This window comes from Heteronotia binoei, chromosome 16 (assembly GCF_032191835.1).
Source record: "Heteronotia binoei isolate CCM8104 ecotype False Entrance Well chromosome 16, APGP_CSIRO_Hbin_v1, whole genome shotgun sequence".
NCBI lineage: Eukaryota > Metazoa > Chordata > Lepidosauria > Squamata > Gekkonidae > Heteronotia > Heteronotia binoei.
The window spans coordinates 59,695,555-59,715,815 of record NC_083238.1 but is presented as its reverse complement, the minus strand read 5'-3'; the positions used below and the strand labels follow the sequence as shown (position 1 = coordinate 59,715,815).

General features: G+C 45.3%; 1 protein-coding gene across 3 annotated transcripts in view; it reads left to right on the top strand.

Moving 5' to 3' along the window:
• Window positions 1-20,125, top strand: part of ANKRD44 (ankyrin repeat domain 44) — a 132,654-nt gene extending 112,529 nt beyond the window's left edge. For 2 of the 3 annotated variants that reach the window (XM_060257397.1, XM_060257395.1), the window contains exons 21-26: window positions 2,888-2,971; window positions 3,673-3,818; window positions 6,402-6,484; window positions 10,817-10,899; window positions 11,117-11,208; window positions 18,429-18,896. In XM_060257397.1, the coding sequence (XP_060113380.1) occupies window positions 2,888-2,971; window positions 3,673-3,818; window positions 6,402-6,484; window positions 10,817-10,899; window positions 11,117-11,208; window positions 18,429-18,694 (754 nt within the window). In that variant the 3' untranslated portion in view covers window positions 18,695-18,896. Of the gene's footprint in view, window positions 1-2,887; window positions 2,972-3,672; window positions 3,819-6,401; window positions 6,485-10,816; window positions 10,900-11,116; window positions 11,209-18,428; window positions 18,897-19,965 lie in introns of those variants that run through there. The other variant, XM_060257396.1, reaches the window with a different exon arrangement.
• The last annotated feature ends 136 nt before the right edge of the window (window positions 20,126-20,261 follow it).

Sequence of the window (20,261 nt, the reverse complement as noted above, 5' to 3'; positions counted from 1 at the left end):
GAAGGAAAGCCTTCTCGGGCCATTCGGGGTCTAGTAATGTCCTTTCTGTTAAAAATGCCCCCTTAGCAAATTGTGGCAGTCGGAATTAAGCTGGTAATTTTTCACATTCCTCATGCATAAATGCATGCAAAATGAGAACTACTGTTGGGGAAATGCAGGGGGAGGGTTTAATCACCATGAAGACCCAAAGGGAGACGGATCAACTCCTGTCACTGTGTTTCCTGCTTTCCCCGGGAGTGAAAGTGTGTCATGAACACTTCAGTCTGTCATCCCAGTCCCAGAAGAGATTGTGGCGTTCTTATGTATGCAAGAACACACCGCACATGCTCTGTGCCATAATTTCATATTGCACCTGACAGTAACATTTGGAGCAATAAAAGCACTCTTCAAAGCCAATAATTTCAATTTTGCTTGATATCTCTCTTCGAACGCTACAAGCGCCTCATTGGCTCCCTGGTGAATCACTAGAGCCAGATGCTGTCCCTTCTGAAGTACCAGAACAAGGGAAGTGTTGTGGTTACACCAGGGGTGGCCAAACTGCAGCTCACGAGCCACGTGTGGCTCTTTCACACATATTCTGTGGCTCCTGAAGCTCCCACTGCCCCACTGGACAGCTTGGAGAAGACATTTTTCTTTAAATCACTTCTCTAAGCCAAGCCAGCCAGCAGCTTGGAGAATACATTCGAAGTTAAAGTTGCTTTCTTTACACCTCCCCCTCTGTCCATCCGTCCATCTAGTCTGTCTGTCTATCAGTCCGTCCATCCATCCATCTATCTGTCTGTCTGTCTGTCCATCCGTCTGACCTCCTTCCTTCCTTCCCTCCTTCCTGTGGCTCTCAAACATCTGACGTTCATGTCTTGCAGCTCTCAAACGTCTGATGTTTATTCTATATGGTTCTTACGTTAAACAAGTCTGGCAACCCCTGGGTTAGGCTGTTGGACTAGTATCTGAGAGATCCAGGTTCGAATCTCCCAACTCTGCCACAGGAGCTTGCTGGATGACGTTGGGCCAGTTGCCCGCTCTCAGCTTAACCTACCTCACAGAGCTGTTGTGAAGATAAAACGGAGGAGAGGAAAAGTTAAATGTGGGATGTGAAGCAGTGCTTGCACGGGGGCCAGAGTTGTACATGATGCTTTCGCCTTCTTTTGCTGACACTATTTAACCAATACATTTCACGAGTTTTTAATGACCTTTTATCTTCCGTTCTGCTATCCTGAGAGAGAGTAGATCCCAATAAACAAAAAGTTTTCTATGCGGAGGGAAGGCAAACCTATATTGGAGGAACAAAGTCTGAGTCTAGACTAACAAAGTATAATTCTGGGTATAAGCTTTCACCCTTCTTCAAATACACATGAAAGCTTATACCCAGAATCAAACCTCATTTTGGACGGGAGCTCACAGGAGTGGAGCGCTGGAACCTCTACATTTTATTGTACTTTCTTTCTTCCCCTCCCCCAAATACTTGCTCCTGCAGATTTATACCCCTGGACTCCCCTGTTCAAACCCCCTGTGGGAATTTTGCTGAACTCTTTCGATTTTGTCAAAAATAGACAAAAAACTGTGTGGCACAATTAAAAAAATCTTATAATTATATAAACCAGAAGTTAATACATCCAAGAAATCTCTCCTAACTGAATATCGAAAAAGTCTCTATATTTTAGTCTCCAAGCGCTAGTCTTCTGACTCTTTTTCCTTTTCGCAAGAAGCCAAACGGCAAGCCCATGATCCGTGAGGACCTGTTTCGATTTTGCACACCTTCATCAGACAAGAGCTTTTCCGTAGCTCTTCCGTTTGCAGACAGCTTTTGCACCGATACTCAAACAATCATTTCCAAATGAAAACTGTTATTTCTTAGCCGGAACACCAGTCCAATAATTTTCCCAGCTGTCATTTCTGCAGCTGGTAAAGTCCCTCTAAGATTTGACAAACTTTCTAATATTTCCCTCACACACACACTCACACAAAAATGGGGATATAACCAAGATACAAAGCAGACAGATGGAAAGTTTCATCCTGCCACTGTGGCCACAGAGGAGAAAGTAATTTAAAAAGCGTGATAGGAGGAAGGTTTCATTATGACAGTGATCGTTCAAGAAGCGCTTTAAGGTAGATGCTGAGGTGATATAATTTAGTCCACCTTCCGGTGATGTCGGGGATGTGTGGCATATGCAAATGAGTTGTGCTGATGAGCTCCGGCACCTCTTTTTCTAGGACATGACCCCTCCCCAGAGTTAAACTTTGTGGCTCTTCAAAATGCCTGATTGGACTTTTATTTATTTTATTTTAGTAAATTTCTATTCCGCTCATTCCCCGTAGGACTCAGGTGGAGTGCAACATATAATAAAACAATAAAATACAATTAAAACATTTTAAAACAGACAACTCAACAGCACTCAGATGACATCACATATTGCCCAGCCTAGCCTTCTCACAACATGATATCTCATAGGGATGGCCGGGAGGACGCCCGCAGCCTCAGCTAAAAGCCTGGCAGAACAGCTCCGTTTTCAGGCCCTACGGAAGGCTACTAAGCCAGGTAGGGCCTGGATCTCAATAGGGAGCTGATTCCACCAGGTCGGGGCCAGGACTGAAAAAGCCCTGACCCTAGTTGAGGTGAGACGGACGTCTCTTGGGCCGGGGACGGCCAATAGATGTTGGGAGGCCGAACAGAATGACCTCCTTGTTCTGTTGTTTCAGACCAATGTGGCTACCTGTCTGAAGAGGAATGGAAATATGTACAATGGATATCTTCCACAGATATCTTGACATAGTCAGAGATGGAAAGCTGTTGGGGGGGAGGGCAGAGTGCCTGTGTTGAAATGAATGGAAGGGATGAGTTGGTAAGGCAAGAAAGAGGATTCAAATGTATAATTTCCCCCCTTTACAGAATCAATGATCACGAAAACTGTGCGTCGCTCCTGATTGGGACCATCGGTGATGGTATTGTCAACTGCAAAGATGACAGAGGAAGGTAAGGATTGCTTGGATGTAGCTGCTGGGTCGGTTCTAAAGGTCTGCTCGTAAAAGGGATTTCCCTCAGGAAAAAAATGCCACTGTGAGCTGGAAGTTGCACAGGGGACTATCTTTTTACCAATCAACACAGGAAACAATGTTTTTCTTCTCTCTTGCTCTGTGATGCTTTCTCGATAGATACTTTTCTATCTCTTCATGCAACAAATTATACTGGTGTTGAAGATAACATGGGGGGTTTTTTTTGTGTGCACTGGGTTTCCCCGTTGTTTCCATACTTAAAATTCCTTGTAACAAATATGAACATGTAGCTAGCAGTCATTAGGGTTTGTAGAATCTTTCGGGCTCAAGTGCCGTGTTCTACTGGAGAAAGTTTTCCTTCCAGACGTTTCGTTCTCAGCTGCGGAGAACATCCTCAGTGGCGTTGCAGCCGGAGCAGGCCCTCTGACACTCAATGCACAGCAGCCAAGAAGGTCAGAGCGCCTGCTCCGGCTGCATGCCACTGAGGATGTTCTCCGCAGCTGAGAACGAAACGTCTGGAAGGAAAACTTTCTCCAGTAGAACACGGCACTTGAGCCCGAAAGATTCTACAAACCCTAATGATGTTACCAGCCATGAAAACCTGAAATCTTTGATGTAGCTAGCAGCTTGCTCAAGTATTCTTCAGTTTCAAACATCTTGAACTGTTGTGTTTCCTCCTAGAACGCCGCTCCATGCCGCAGCCTTTTCTGATCATGTGGAATGTTTGCAGCTTCTCTTAAGCCACAGTGCACAAGTAAACGTTGCAGATCATTCAGGGAAAACACCACTTATGATGGCAGCTGAATATGGGCACGTAGGTGCTGTAGGTAGGTATTTGATTTCTGGAAACGGGTGAGAGCTTTTTGCAGGGATGGAATTCTAGCAGGTGCTCCTTTGCATATTAGGCCACACACCCCTGATGTAGCCAATCCTTCAAGAGCTTACAAAAATGAGCCTTGTAAGCTCTTGGAGGATTGGCTACATCAGGAGGGTGTGGCCCAATATGCAAAGGAGCTTTTAGTAACTTTTGGTCTGTAAAATCTCAGAATCATAGAATTCTATGAATTTTTCTTTATATTTGATTAAGAGGAAGCGATCTTTATATATGTAAAAATAGTTCTTGCATGAGATACCTACAGTTCTTCTGCATTTTACCCCTGAGCCCTTTTTTGCCTAGAAATATCTACACAGTTGAGTGGCATGCAGAATCTTTTGGTTTTAGAGAGCACAAGATACCAAACAGACATGGAGATAGCTTAGAACACTGGTTTATAAAAGTTGTTGCATTACCCCTCATCAGACCCAGGCTGGCCTGATCTCGTCAGATCTCGGAAGCTAAGCAAAGTCAGCCCTGGTTACTACTTGGTTGGGAGACCACCAAGGAAGCCCAGGTTGCTGCGCAGAGGCAGGCAAGGGCAAACCAGTTCTGTATGTGTTTCGCCCCGCCCTGGATGGCGCTAGATAGCCGGATCTCGTCAGATCTCAGAAGCTAAGGAGGGTCAGCCCTGGTTAGTACTCAAATCAGAAAATGGCAAGTTCAGGGTTGCTGCACAGAAGCAGGCAATGAGAAACCACCTCTGAACATCTCGCACCTTGACCGGTCGGCCCAGTCCAGGGGTGGCCAAACATGCCTAACATAAGAGCCACACAGAATACACATCAGTTGTCTGGGAGCCACAAGATAGGAATGTCAGATGTTTGAGAGAAGGAAGGAAGGAAGGAAGGAAGGAAGGAAGGAAGGAAGGAAGGAAGGAAGGAAGGAAGGAAGGGGGAGAGAGAGAAAAAGAAAGAAAGAAAGAGAAAGAAAGAAAGAAAGAAAGAAAGAAAGAAAGAAAGAAAGAAAGAAAGAAAGAGGGAAGGAAGGAAGGAAGGAAGGAAGGAAGGAAGGAAGGAAGGAAGGAAGGAAGGAAGGAAGGAAGGAAGGAAGGAAGGAAGGAAGGAAGGAGAGGCAACTCCAATTTTAAATGGCCCACAGTTTGGCCACCCCTGGCACAGGCGACCTCGTTACATCTTGGAAGTAAGCAGGGTCAGCCTGGATTAGTACTTGGGAGACCACCAAGGAAGTCCAGGGTTCTTGGGTAAGAGACAGGCCACAACAAACCACCTCTGTTAGCCTCTTGCTGTGAAAACCCTCCAGATTGCCGTAAGTCAGCTGTGACTTGGCTGTGCTTTCCACCAGGCAGAGCGGGGAAAGAGACAGAATTCAACTAAAAGGATGTCACTACTTTAAACACGGTCTAATCCAGTTACGCAATGCGTCTCTCAAACGGCTCCTCTGCTTACGGTTCTTAGAGGCTGCTTAAGGAGAACAGTGCCAAGTGATGAACAAACAGTGAATAATCTGCTTATTTGCATACTATTTGTTTATTTACATTCTTTATTGCAGGGGTGTCAAACTCATTTGTTGTGAGGGCCAGATCTGAGACCTTGCTGGGCATCTGTGTCATAAAATGTCATGCCAAGGAGTAGAGATACAAACTTTATAAAGGACACAGATAAACACAATTAAAGATTTTGTATCTCTCCCGTGGGATCGAGGGAACTGGGCAAAGGAAACTCTGGCTCTTTCCCTCCCTCCCTAGGGGATGAGGAGGAGGTGGAACCTCAGCCAATTGAAGGAAGAGAAGCTTGGCTCGGTAGCTCTGCTGTGCGATTGAGAGAGCCTGACAAAGCAAGCTGTGACTTGAGGGAGAAGAAAGCAAACTTACTCATGGGCCTGAAAGGAACTCTCCAGGGGCCTGATTTAGCCCCCAGGCCACACGTTTGACACCCCTGCTTTATTGTCTGCCTTTCTCACTGACGCTCAGGTTGGGTTACATGGTGTTGTGGCATCTTTTAATGCAGTGGTCCCCAACTTTTTTGGCACCAGGGACTGGTTTTGTGGAAGACAGTTTTTCCACGGACCGGGGGAGGGGAGGCATGGTTTCAGGATGATACAATTGTGCACTTTATTTTGGTATGGTGGATAAGTGTGTAGACTCTTATCTGGGAGAACCGGGTTTGATTTCTCACTCGTCCGCTTGCAGTTGCTGTAATGGCCTTGGGTCAGCCATAGCTCTCCTAGAGTTCACCTTGAAAGGGCAGCTTCTGGGGAGAGCCCTTTCAGCCCCACCCACCACACAGGGTGTCTGTTGTGGGGGAGGAAGATAAAGGAGCTTGTGAGATTGGGAGTGGAAGGAAAGATATAAATCCAATGTTGTCTTCTTATTCTTATTACTACATTGTAATATATAATGAAATAATTATACAACTCACGGCCTGATTGCTAACACGCCGAGGACCAGGACCGGTCCATGGACCTGGGGTTGGGGACCTCTATTTTAATTCATATGATGTGGACACAGGGTGGAAAAGACACCGTAACTATTATTACAGGACTAATCTAGTGGCGTCCTTTCTTTCTCTCTCAGATTTTTTGGTGAACACTGCCAAGGCTGATCTATCTTTGAAAGATAAGGACTTGAATACATCCTTGCACTTGGCTAGCAGTAAAGTACGTTTGTTGGCTTGTGTGTCTCTGTGTGCATAAATATATGTGCGGCTATTCAAAAAATATTAGTAGTTGATCAGTGTAAGTCTCAAACCCACTGGCAGCGCTGACATCCCAGAGTAAAAGTCCAAACTATGGGGTACCTGCAGGGCTTTTTTGGAGCAAGAATGCAGTTCTGGCTGGCTTGGTGGCAGGAGGTGTGGTCTAATATGCAAATGAGTTCCTGCTGGGCTTTCCCTACAAAACAGCCATGTGAGACAATGGTGATTTCAAGGGGTGTGGCCTAATATTCAAATGAGTTCCTTCTGGGCTTTTTTCCTATTAAAAAAGCCCTGCATGAAACACTGGTGGTGTCAAGGGAGTGTAGCCTAATATGCAAATGAGTTCCTGCTAGGCTTTTTCTTCAAAAAAGCCCAGTGTTGATCTATGGTGATGACAAGGGGGTGTGGCCTAATATGCAAATGAGTTCCTGCTAGGATTTCTCTACGTAAAAGCCCAGTGTTAATCAATGGTGTTGTCAAGGGGGTATGGCCTAATATGCAAATGAGTTCCTGCATGGCCTAGAATTGATGTAGGCACATCGGTGGGGGAAGCACTCTGGTTTTTGGGCAAAACTCTATGGTAGAAGCTAATTCTACTGCAGAATTTTTGCCAAAAACCCAGAGCATCGTCCCCGGGGCTTTTTTAGTAGAAAAAGCCCAGCAGGGACTCATTTGTATATTAGGCCACACCCCCTGACACCAAACCAGCCAGAACTGCGTTCCTGCTAAAAAAAAAAAAAAGCCCTGATCGTCCCTGATGTTGTCAACATGCCTACCTGGCTTCCAGATCATGTAGGCCCATCATGTTTATTTTCGGTGTTCCTCCCCACTCTTGGTAAGTTCACCCCCTGCGGCTAGTCCAGGATATCTGGCAACCCTACCCTGTCCATGCAGGTCATACTCAGCTGGAGGAATGAGGGCAAGAGCGAACGGAGGAGAGTCGTGGGCAGGGCTTTTTTTGCAGCAGGAGCTCCTTTGCATATTAGGCCACACACCCCTGATGCAGCCAGTCCTCCAAGAGCTTACAGGGCTCTTATTCCAGGGTCTCCTGGAATCTCTTGGAGGACTGGCTACATCAGCGGTGTGTGGCCTAATAGGCAAAGGAGTTCCTGCTACAAAAAAAGCCCTGGTCATGGGCATAAAAAGGACCCCGGAAGCTGGACAGGGGGAGTGTGCTTTATGTGGGCCTCTGCCACGATGTGGAAGTGGCCCTACCTGTGAGAGTGGGGTGTGGTTCCATGAAAAGAGAGTATACAAGACCAGGGGGGACAGGAAGAGAGGAAAGGAGGTTGGGCATAGTGCTAATGGCACAGGTAGCTGAGTCTGGGGGGACGGAGGAAGATGGAGGGGGGGGGTCTAATAACAGGAGGGAGGTGGGTGGTCTACCCTACCTGGACAGCTCCAAGGAACAATGCTTTCAGGTGGAAGAAGATAAGGCTGAGAAGACAGAACTACCCACTGTGTCAGATGCTGGCAGCCAGAGGGCAGGTCAGGAGGACACAGGAGCTCTGAGTTCGAAGGAGCTTCTGGTAAATAAATCTCATTAAACTGCTTATTAAGAACATAAGAGAAGCCATGTTGGATCAGGCCAATGGCCCATCCAGTCCAACAATCTGTGTCACACAGTGGCCAAAAAACCCAAGTGCCATCAGGAGGTCCACCAGTGGGGCCAGGACACTAGAAGCCCTCTCACTGTGCCCCCCCCCGAGCACCAAGGATACAGAGCATCACTGCCCCAGTCATAAGAACGTAAGAGAAGCCATGTTGGATCAGGCCAGTGGCCCATCCAGTCCAACAATCTGTGCCATCAAGAGGTCCAACAGTGGGGCTAGAAGCCCTTCCACTGTGTCCCCCCCAAGCACAAGAATACAGAGCATCACTTGCCCCAGACAGAGAGTTCCAACAATAAACTGTGGCTAAGAGCCATTGATGGACCTCTGCTCCAGATGTTTATCCAATCCTCTCTTGAAGCTGGCTAAGCTTGTGGCCACCACCACTTCCTGTGGCAGTGAATTCCACATGTTAATCACCCTTTGGGATAAAAGGAAAAGACTTCCTTTTATCCGTTCTAACCTGACTGCTCAGCAATTTCATTGAGTGCCCACGAGTTCTTGTATTGTGAGAAAGGGAGAAAAGTACTTCTTTCTCTACTTTCTCCATCCCATGCATAATCTTGTAAACCTCTATCATGTCACCCCGCTGTCGACGTTTCTCCAAGCTAAAGAGCCCCAAGCGTTTTAACCTTTCTTCATAGGGAAAGTGTTCCAACCCTTGTATCATTCTAGTTGCCCTTTTCTGCACCTTTTCCCAATGCTATATCTTTTTTGTCAGAGTAACTCCTTCTGTTGAATTAACCCTTCATTTTTCTTTGTTCCCCCTTCTCCCAAAAGCCTCCCAGTCAGACATACATTTCCACAGTGAATTTGGTTCCGTGTGCCACTAAGATAGGATGCAAACCATGATGTGATACATTAATTGCCTTATTCTGAAAACACCTTTTGCAAATGTATGGAATACTGAGGAATTTTTGGAATATTGAGGATAACTTTAGTGGTTCATTAATATATAATATATATAATACATATGTATTTTTTAATATGAGCCCCGTAGCGCAGAGTGGTAAAGCTGCAGTATTGCAGACCTAAGCTCTGCTCACAACCTGAGTTCTATCCCTGGCGGAAGCTGGGTTCAGATAGCCGGCTCAAGGTTGACTCAGCCTTCCATCCTTCCAAGGCTGGTAAAATGAGTACCCAGCTTGCTGGGGGGAAAGTGTAGATGACTGGGGAAGGCAATGGCAAATCACCCTGTAAAAAGATGTGATGTCACCCCAGAATCGGAAACGACTGGTGCTTGCACAGGGGACTACCTTTACCTTTTTATTTTTTTAAATGTTGTACATTGCCCAGAGCCTAAATTAATCAATAATAAATTTAAAATTATTATTATTAGCTGAGATAGGGCAATTCATCAAATGTAATAAATAAAAATAATAATAATGACAATTCACATGATAGCTGTGAATTTGTTTATACATAGGGGAGAGGGAGAGAGAGAACCCTTCATTCTCAACAAGTTTCAAGATTGACTCTTTCTCAAGGGAATTTTGTCCACCCGATTCTGAAATTGACAAATAAAGCAGATACATCAACCGCTTTATTCTGTGCATATATTTTATAGCTCATCAGCCCTTCTTGTTTCAAAATCAAGTGCCATCTGGCAGAATGGTCTTTAGTAGTAAAATACTTTGGTAGCAAAATCCCATGTTGTATAATCTCCATTGTAATTCTGGAAAGGAGGCTGTTTTTCTCTTTACGTGGATAATAAAATGTAGCAAAAACAAGAACATTTGGGATAACATGATTAGTATACATTTTTCTTGATTGTACTTTACAAGAACATAAGAGAAGCCATGCTGGATCAGGTCAGTGGCCCATCCAGTCCAGCACTCTGTGTCACACAGGGGCCAAAAAACCCAGGTGCCATCAGGAGGTCTACCAGTGGGGCCAGGACACTAAAAGCCCTCCCACTGTGTTCCCTGCAAGCACCAAGAACACAGAGCATCACTGCCCCAATCATAAGAACATAAGAGAAGCCCTGTTGTATCAGGCCAATGGCCCATCCAGTCCAACACTCTGTGTCATTCAGTAGCCAAAGCCCAGGGGCCATCAGGAGGTCTACCAATGAAGACAGAAGCCCTCCCACTGTTGCCCCCCCAAGCACCAAGAAAATACACAGCATCACTGCCCCAGACATAAGAACATAAGAGAAGCCATGTTAGATCAAGCCGACAGCCCACCCAGTCCAACACTCTGGGTCACACAGTGGCCCAAACCTAGGGGCCATCAGGAGGTCCACCAATGGGACCAGAATTCCAGGCACCCTCTCACTGTTGTCCCCCGAGCACCAGGAATATAGAGCATCACTGCCCCAGACATAAAAGCACAAGAGAAAAGCCATGATGGATCAGGCCAATGGTCCTTCCAGTCCAACACTCTGTGTCACACAGTAGCCAAAACCCAGGGGCCATCAGAAGGTCCACCAGCAGGGCCAGAACTCCAGAAGCCCTCCCACTCTTGCCCCCCAAGCACCATAGAACTTCCTTATTTAACTTTGATTACTTCCCCCTGCTCTTCTGTAAATTCTGATAGTTTCTGTTATTGAGTTAGAAATAAGTAACCAAAGTGTGCGTGGGGGGGGGGATTAAGGGAGGGGTTTGCGGACCTGTCCCCTTTCTCTCCTTGTTCACATAATATTCAACCAATGAGCGCTTTCTAAACATTGTTATGTATTCCAGGGTCATGAAAAATGTGCCTTGTTGATACTTGACAAGATCCAAGAACAGAGCCTTATTAATGCGAAAAATAACGCATTACAGACGTAAGTAAAGCGAATGAAATGCGCCTCCCAAAATTCTCACATCGTTTTAGATTTTCGCATCTCGCAAACGTGGTCGCTCCCCCTCAGTTTGTGTTCTTTTTCTTTTGAAGCACATTTAAAGTTTGCAGATGCATTTTTGTAGTATCCTGTCCTTTCAGGGGGGGTGTGCCCTTAAGTACATCAGTGCTGTCTGAACAGAGATAACGATGTTTTCCAGGCCTCTTCATATCGCTGCACAAAATGGCTTGAAGATGGTGGTTGAGGAGTTGTTAGCGAAAGGGGCGTGCGTACGAGCGGTGGACGGAAACGGTAAGGGAACCGATTGCAGCCTTTCCTTTGCAATGATGGTAAGGCGTCACGTTTTTTCAATGGGATCATTTGCGAAACAGACAGACAAATCGGTGGAGCAATGCGAATTACTGGAACGAGTAACTTGTGCAGTTTCCAAGCAAGGAAAGTTGTCTTCTGTGTTACAGCAAGTTTTATTTGACACGCCAGGCCCCTTGATATAATTTTTTTTATATAATTTGTTTTTCCATGGTCATACTTTAATGTAATGGAAGAACTTCCTGACCGTTAGAGCGATTCCTCAGTGGAAGAGGCTTCCTCCTCGGGAGGTGGTGGACTCTCCTTCCTTGGAGGTTTTTCAACAGAGGCTAGATGGCCATCTGACAGCAATGAAGAACCTGTGAATTTAAGGGGCGGTGTTTGTGAGTTTAGAGTGGTTCCTCAGTGGAACAGGCTTCCTCCTAGGGAGGTGGTGGGCTCTCCTTCCTTGGAGGTTTTTAAGCAGAGGCTAGATGGCCATCTGACAGCAATGAGGATCCTGTGAATTTAGGGGGAGGGGTTTGTGAGATTAGAGTGGTTCCTCAGTGGAACAGGCTTCCTGCTTGGGAGGTGGTGGGCTCTCCTTCCTTGGAGGATTTTAAACAGAGGCTAGATGGCCATCTGACAGCAATGAAGATCCTGTGAATTTAGGGGGAGGTGTTTGTGAGTTTAGAGTGGTTCCTCAGTGGAACAGGCTTCCTCCTTGGGAGGTGATGGGCTCTCCTTCCTTGGAGGTTTTTAAAGAGAGGCTAGATAGCCATCTGACAGCAATGAAGATCCTGTGAATTTAGGGGGAGGGGTTTGTGAGTTTCCTGCATTGTGCAGGGGTTGGACTAGATGACCCTAGAGGTACCCTCTAACTTTATGATTCTATGATTCTATAATGAAGGTTTGAATTTTCTAGGTGTCCAAAAGGGATTCGAAAATTTTGGCTTCTTGCATTTGAGACCCGTAAAAAGCACGCTTAGGAGAAAAACAATTGGCAATTCTGAGGTCATACTATTTCCTGTTTTGACCACACAGTATGTGGAGTATGCTACTGCCCCCCTGTGGACTTTTGTGTTATCAAGAGCTGTCAATTTGCAGCTGACTTTTGGCAAACCCGTACCGTTTCCAAGGCAAGAAGAAGAAGAATTGCAGATTAATACCCCACCCTTCTCTCTGAATCAGACTCAGAACAGCTTAGAATCTCCTATATCTTCTCCCCCCACAACAGATAACCTGTGAGGTGGGTGGGGCTGAGAGAGCTCTCCTAGAAGCTGCCCTTCCAAGGACAGTGGCTCAGAGGGGCCTACAATCTCCTTTCCCTTCCTCCCCCACAGCAGACGCCCTGTGAGGTGGGTGGGGCTGAGAGGGCTCTCACAGCAGCTGCCCTTTCAAGGACAACCTCTGCCAGAGCTACGGCTGATCCAAGGCCATTCCAGCAGGTGCAAGTGGAGGAGTGGGGAATCAAACCAGGTTCTCCCAGATAAAAGTCCATGCACTTCACCGCTACACCAAACTGGCTCTCTAGTTACCGCAAGAGACGTTCAGAGGTGGCTTGCCATTGCCTGCCTCTGCAGTGACCCTGGACTTCCTTGGTGGTCTCCCATCCAAGGACTAGTTAGGGCTGGCCCTGTTTACCTTCCGAGATCTGATAAGATTGGGCTAGCGTGGGCCAGCCGGATTGGGGCCCCGGAGACTTAGGGGCATGAAACGTTGCTTGCATACAAGCATCTAATAACACCTCTGTTGCAGGTCTCTTCCCATCTCTGAAAAACCTTCAATTTTAATTCTGTGTCACCAACCCCTTTTCCCATTGAAGGTTCTTAAATGGCAACCTGATACAAAAGCAATAGCTGCTCATCATTTTGGCCAGAATCCAGAGTTACCGTGTCACTAATTCTACACAGAACTTTGGGCTTAAATTTCTCACATACGAGTTTCCTGTCCTGAGGGATCTTTCAGAAGCCATTTTGGATGTGACATCTGGCATCTGCTATTGAAATAAACAAAAAAACCCCCTTCCATTATACACACAGAATACTTCAACCATTCCTTAAAGCCAGGGGTGGAAGGGAAAGGAGATTGTGAGCCGCTCTGAGACTCTTCGGAGTGGAGGGCGGGATATAAATCCAATATCTTCATCTACCTCACAGGGGGTCTGTTATGGGGGAGGAAGGTAAAGCAGATTGTGAGCCGCTCTGAGACTCTTCGGAGTGGAGGGCGGGATATAAATCCAATATCTTCATCTACCTCACAGGGGGTCTGTTGTGGGGGAGGAAGGGAAAGGAGATTGTGAGCTGCTCTGAGACTCTTCGGAGTGGAGGGTGGGATATAAATCCAATATCTTCATCTACCTCACAGGGGGTCTGTTGTGGGGGAGGAAGGGAAAGGAGATTGTGAGCCGCTCTGAGACTCTTCGGAATGGAGGGCAGGATATAAATCCAATATCTTCTTCTTCTAGCAGGAGCTCCTTTGCATATTAGGCCACACACCCCTGATGCAGCCAATCCTCCTGGAGCTTACAAAAAAGAGCCTTGTAAGCTCTTGGAGGATTGGCTACATCGGGGGGTATGGGCTAATATGCAAAGGAGCTCCTGCTAGAATTCCAGCCCTGCTTAAAGCAGTTGTTTGGATGCTGGACTTTGAGAATTAAAGATGAACAACATTAATTAAGAATAGAATATTAAATAGAATATTGGCCCAGGAACAGAGAGTAATGTGGAAGTTTAATCTGCTTTCATAATGTTTCGTTTGGCCGGAGTCACCAAAACTAGAATGTTGGTCAGGTTCCAAAAACTACGCAACAAGTTGTGTGTGCGGGGTTGGGTTAGGGAATTGTGTTACTATATAAGTAATGTCATTGCCTTTCATCCTACACAGCAAGTTGCTTTTCAGACCAAGGGAAATTCCACGATTAGTTTGTGATTTGACATTGTTTTGGGGAAAATCTGTCCAGGGAGGGGAGGACTTAACACCCAAAGCACTTGAGTATGCCTATCTGTATTCAAATACAAATAAAAATTTAAAACTATCCCCCCCCAACTAAGATCCACCATAGGTCCGTACCGAAATTTCTTTCAGAGCACCATGTGCCATTCTAAACCTATCCTTGCACTGCACGCACAAACCTAAAGGTTTTTTACAAAAGAAAACAGAACGGAGTTGTCAAGCACCTGATTTCCCGCAAAATGTCTTTTTTTATTTGCACGAAGCAGTTAATTCGTATCGAGAAGCCGTGTAGAAGTGCACACACACCACAGCATTACGTCAAAAACTATTAACTAGAGCTGGATGACTACTATGCATGTCTCCCCTCCCAAAAATATATATTATATATATTTTTGCATGTTTAATAACGAATCCCCTCCTTTGCTAGTCTTAAATTTTGCAGCTAGCATGATTTTATTAACTGCAACTTGCATTATGTGAATTAGAAACAGTACACTGCAGTAAAGTAATAAGAACATAAGAGAAGCCATGTTGGATCATGCCAATGGCCATCCAGTCCAACACTCTGTGTCACATAAGAACATAAGAGAAGCCATGTTGGATCATGCTAATGGCCATCCAGTCCAACACTCTGTGTCACATAAGAACATAAGAGACGCCATGTTGGATCAGGCCAATGGTCCATCCAGTCCAACACTCTGTGTCACATAAGAACATAAGAGAAGCCATGTTGGATCATGCCAATGGCCCATCCAGTCCAACACTCTGTGTCACATAAGAACATAAGAGAAGCCATGTTGGATCATGCCAATGGCCCATCCAGTCCAACACTCTGTGTCACATAAGAACATAAGAGAAGCCATGTTGGATCATGCCAATGGCCCATCCAGTCCAACACTCTGTGTCACATAGGAACATAAGAGAAGCCATGTTGGATCATGCCAATGGCCATCCAGTCCAACACTCTGTGTCACATAAGAACATAAGAGAAGCCATGTTGGATCAGGCCAATGGCCCATCCAGTCCAACACTCTGTGTCACATAAGAACATAAGAGAAGCCATGTTGGATCAGGCCAATGGCCCATCCAGTCCAACACGCTGTGTCACATAAGAACATAAGAGAAGCCATGTTGGATCAGGCCAATGGCCCATCCAGTCCAACACTCTGTGTCACACAGGGGCCAAAAAATCCAGGTGCCATCAGAAGCTTAATCAATTGAGCAAGGACACTAGAAGTCCTCACACGGTTGTCCCTCCCAAGCACCAAGAATACAGAGCATCACTTGCTCCAGACAGAGAGTTCCAACAATATGCTACTGATGGACTTCTGCTCCATATGTCTATCCAATATCCTCTTGAAGCCATCTGTACTTGCAGCCGCAGCCACCTCCTGTGGCAGTGAATTCCACGTGTTAATCACCCTTTGGGTGAAGAAGGACCTCCTTTTATCTGTTCTAACCCAACTGCTCAGCAATTTCATTGAGTGCCCACAAATTGTCGTATTGTGAGAAAAGGAGAAAAGTACTTATTCCTCTACCTTCTCTATCCCATGCATAATCTTGTCACCCCGCAGTCGACATTTCACCAAGCTAAAGAGCCCCAAGCGTTTTAACCTTCCTTCCTAGGGAAAGTGTTCCAACCCTTGAATCATTCTAGTTGCCCTTTCCTGCACTTTTTCCAATGCTATAATATCCTTTTTGAGGTGCGGTGACCAGAATTGCACACAGTATTCCAAATGAGACGGCACCATCTATTTATACAGGGGCATTATGATACTGGCTGATCTGTTTCCAATTCCCTTCCTAATAGGGCAGGGGTGTCAGACTCATTTGTTATGAAGGCCGGGTCTGACATAAATGAGACCTTGTTGGGCCGGGCCATGTGTGTACCTATTTGAGATTAGGTAGCAGAGATATAAACTTTAAAAAGGACACAGACAAACACAAAGATTTTTTACAAAACGTTAAAATAAAACATGCTTAAAACATTAGCACTTGTTCATCTTAAAGGTGCTCTCTTTGTATCTCTCCCATGGGACCCAGGGAATTGAGCAAAGGAAGCTCTGGCTCTTTCCCTCCCTCCCCAGGGGACCAGGACGAAGAGGAGCCTCAGCCAATAGAAGCAAGAGATGCAAAAAACAAAACCTATTGTGTCCAAAAAACAAATGACAACTTAACAAAAATTAATACATTATATTATAGAAAACATCCAGACTAAATACCAACTTTCAAACATTAAAGAACAAAGAACAATCCCATATAAACAATATCAAAGGGTGACTCCGAAAACAATCTTCATACAGTCTGTAAGGAGTGCTAAGACTCAAGTGTAAAGTTCAAACGGAGTCCTTCCATGCCGTCGGCTTCAAAGGAGAAATTCTTTCCTTCACGCAACCACCGGTTTGAATTGCGTTCCGCTGCCTTTTCAGCTTCTTCATAAGCCAACTCTGAAAAGGTCCTCAGACCAACATCTCTCCCAGGGCATACAGGATAATCGTGCCCTGGGAGAGATGTTGGTCTGGTGGTTGCGTGAAGGAAAGAATTTCTCTTTTGAAGCCGACGCCATGGAAGGACACCGTTTGAACTTTACACTTGAGTCTTAGCACTCCTTATAGACTATATGAAGATGGTTTTTGGAGTCCTCCTTTGATATTGTTTATATGGGATTGTTCTTTGTTCTTTAATGTTTGAATGTTGGTATTTAGTCTGGATGTTTTCTATAATATAATGCATTAATTTTTGTAAGTTGTCATTTGTTTTTTGGACACAATAGGTTTTGTTCTTTGCATCTTTGCTTATATTGTGTTGCCATTGTTTAATTAATAGAAGCAAGAGAGGCTTGGCTCAGTAGCTCTGCTGTGCAATTGAGAGAGCCTGGCAAGGCAAGCACTCCCTCCCACCTTCCCCCCAAGGGAGGAGCCTCAGCCAATGGAGAAAATAGAGGTTTTGCTCTGTAGCTCCTGTGCAATTGAGCAAGCCTTGCAAAGCAAGCTGTGATGCAGAAGGAAGCAAGAGAGAGGGAGAAGGAAGCAGACAAGAGCCAGTTGCTCAAGGTCCTGATAGGAGCCCTTCGGGGGCCTGATTCGGCCCCCCTGCTCCATGTTTGACACCCCTGTAATAGGGCTTGCCACAAGGAAAGAGTTAATGCATGCCACCTATAGGTGGAAGATGGGAAGATATATTAATGCAGCGATCCCGTCACTCGGCCACTGAGGTCTAAACAAGGTCAACCCCATTTTAAAATGTGGACAACCCCATTTGTGGACAACCCCATGTTATAAATGGCTCAGGAATAAGCCAGCCAAGCCATCAAGAATGCTGCTTCATGTTACGTAGTGTTGGCCGTACGAGCCGTTATACGTTTCCCGCCGATGCCTGAAATAGTGTCTGTCTCTTCTGAATATGCTGTTCTGATTTATGGGAATTGTTTTACGATGTTTTCATTTGGATGCTTGTTTTTAGTGCTGTGAGCCGCCCTGAGCCCACTTGCGGGATTAGGGCGGGGTATACGTTTTTTAAAAATTAAATTAAATTAAATTTTAAAAAAAATTAAATCAGGATTAGCGTTCGCTGAAGACACTGGGCACAAAGAGGCTGCTCTTTAGACGATTCCGCTGCTCCCTTAGCAACGGATGTGCGGCGGTGGTTTGCCACTGCCTGCGTCTGCGTCGTGACGCTGGCTTTCCTCAGTGGATCGTACTTGGGCCGTGAGCAAAGCTTGGACTGCAGCTTTGCCATTCTGTGCCACAGGGCTTATAGGACTCTTCGTACAGGGCCTCCCGTAAGCGCCAGGAGGATTGGCGACATCAGGGGGCGTGGCCAAATATGCAAAGGAGTTCCTGCTACAAAAAAAAGAAAAAAGCCCTGTTCTTAAGTATTGTACATTCTCTTTCAAAGGTCATTGTTCTCAGAACGGGAGGTGCTCATATGATGCGCACCGAAGCTAAAGACGGCTGGGTTCATGGAATCGGTTTTTTCTCTGCGGAATAGAGTTTCCTTATGTGCTTATTTCATTTTTTGGTTTGCGGAGGCTGTTCCCTTGTTCTTAAATATGGCTTGTTAAGATCCTTGTTAGTGACCCATGCCTTTCCCCAGCATGTCTGACTTGAAAAGTAACCCTTGCCTTGCCTGCTGTGTGATTGTGACTAAACATACATCTCCAAGCGACAAGCTCACCCCAAGAGATGTATTCCCTGACAAACGCTCCAATCCCCCCCCTCCTAAAAACCCCCAGTACTAACCATGGCTTTGTCTGCATTTGTGCTCAGGTCACACGCCAGCCCTGGCTTGCGCTCCTAACAAAGACGTGGCTGATTGCCTGGCACTCATTTTGGCTACCATGATGTCTTTTTCTCCTTCCAGTACGATGGCTCTTGACTTCGCTTGTTTTAAAAAAGACAATTTGAGCAGGACTCCGCTCTGCAATAGCTCCGACGCGAGCGGCGCCGTTAACCCCTACGGCAAAGCGCTAAGAAACGACGTAGGGGCGGAAAACGGATACAATGAAAACGATTCCGATTCTGAAACGTTTTGACGTTTTTATTTATTTTATTTTATTTTTTTAGCATTCGACACCTTTTTCCTTGGTTGGTGTCGGGATTTGCATTGGTATTTTTCTCTTTAAAAGGTCCCGAGTCCCAGAATTATGGTTGACCTTTACTTAATGGCTGGAATGACAACAAAAGAAAAGGCTTATAGGTGCAGCTTGGCACAGCTTTTCAGAAAATTAGAGGTTTTCCATTGGAATGCGTTCTTCTGCTATGTCATCCTTTCCACGGACCTCTAAGTGGTCTTGTGGAAGTTTCTACCTCCTATTTTATGCAGATAAGACAATGCTGCCTTTTTCATTTTTGACAGCACAAGTAAACAGGGAACTGCTGTGTATACACACACACACACACACATTTCATGTGTTAGCTATAGTATATCGTTAATACGAAGACATATTTCCTGTGTACGTTGTTCACAGTTCACAGGAACGCAAATTTGTCTTCACTTTTCTTGTCTGTTTTATAGCTCTGTAGTCTCACTTTCTTAGGTAACTTTGTTATTATACAAACCAAAGGTACAATCACATGTTGTTTTTTGTGGGGGTGGGGTGGGGGGGGAAGAGCTGCCGCAATCACCACTTTTCAATGGAAATATCTTCCGCTTCCATGTATTGAGCACTTAAATACACAAAAGGCACTTTTAAAAGACATTTAATCACACTTTCCATTTTATACGTTTGCAAATGTTTAGGACCAAATCTTGCCTGCCTCCATCGCCACCCATCCAACTCACTTCTAAGCGTTGCTCAGTAAAGCAGGCATGGTTTGCCTTACATTTTTGATCTCTGGCACAAGCTTGCATGGTTTATTTGCACTCCACAGTCCAGGGTCCCTGAGAGCTTGAGTTTTTACCTGTGCTGTCAGCCAATGAACTATTCCAAGGGGAGAAAAAAAATCTGCTAGGGAGCTGATCCCATGCACGTACGTGTTTGAGATTTGCCAGTTCGAATTAACTCTTAAAAACAAAACAAAACAACTCTCTAGGATTTATAAACCGAAGCGTGTGTTTCTCTTTTAATCCGGAACTTGGCCTGGTTTTAAACCTCTGCAAAAATCTATGTGGAATGAGTATTCTCTGTGATTGCTATCGTTGTCCTAAGGTGTACACAGCAGATGAAACCAAAACGTGCAAAGTGGAGAAAAGCCAAGCGATCGCGAGGAAGCGTGTAAAGGGGATTGTGATGTACTTAGAAAGGCTGCTGGCATCTCTTGTTTAACGCCCGCGCTATGAATCTATCTACCCCTTCTGCCAAAGGATCTAGGTCAAATGGACCCTGCCCGTCACCCGAGAAAGACGTACGGAAAGAAGAATAAGACTTTGAAATACAAAGAACTAACCAGCTACTATATCAAGAGGACCAAAAGGCTTCAGTATCTTATACGGGAAGACTTTTATTATTATTATTTTTCCAACAATGCAAGTGAGAAAAAAAAAACACCCAACAACTAACTTTTCTAAACACACACGCACACGTGTTTTATGTAATGAGGAGTCTTGGCTGTATTGTACACTTTGAGACACACATTTCTAGTAGACCTTTTGACATTTGT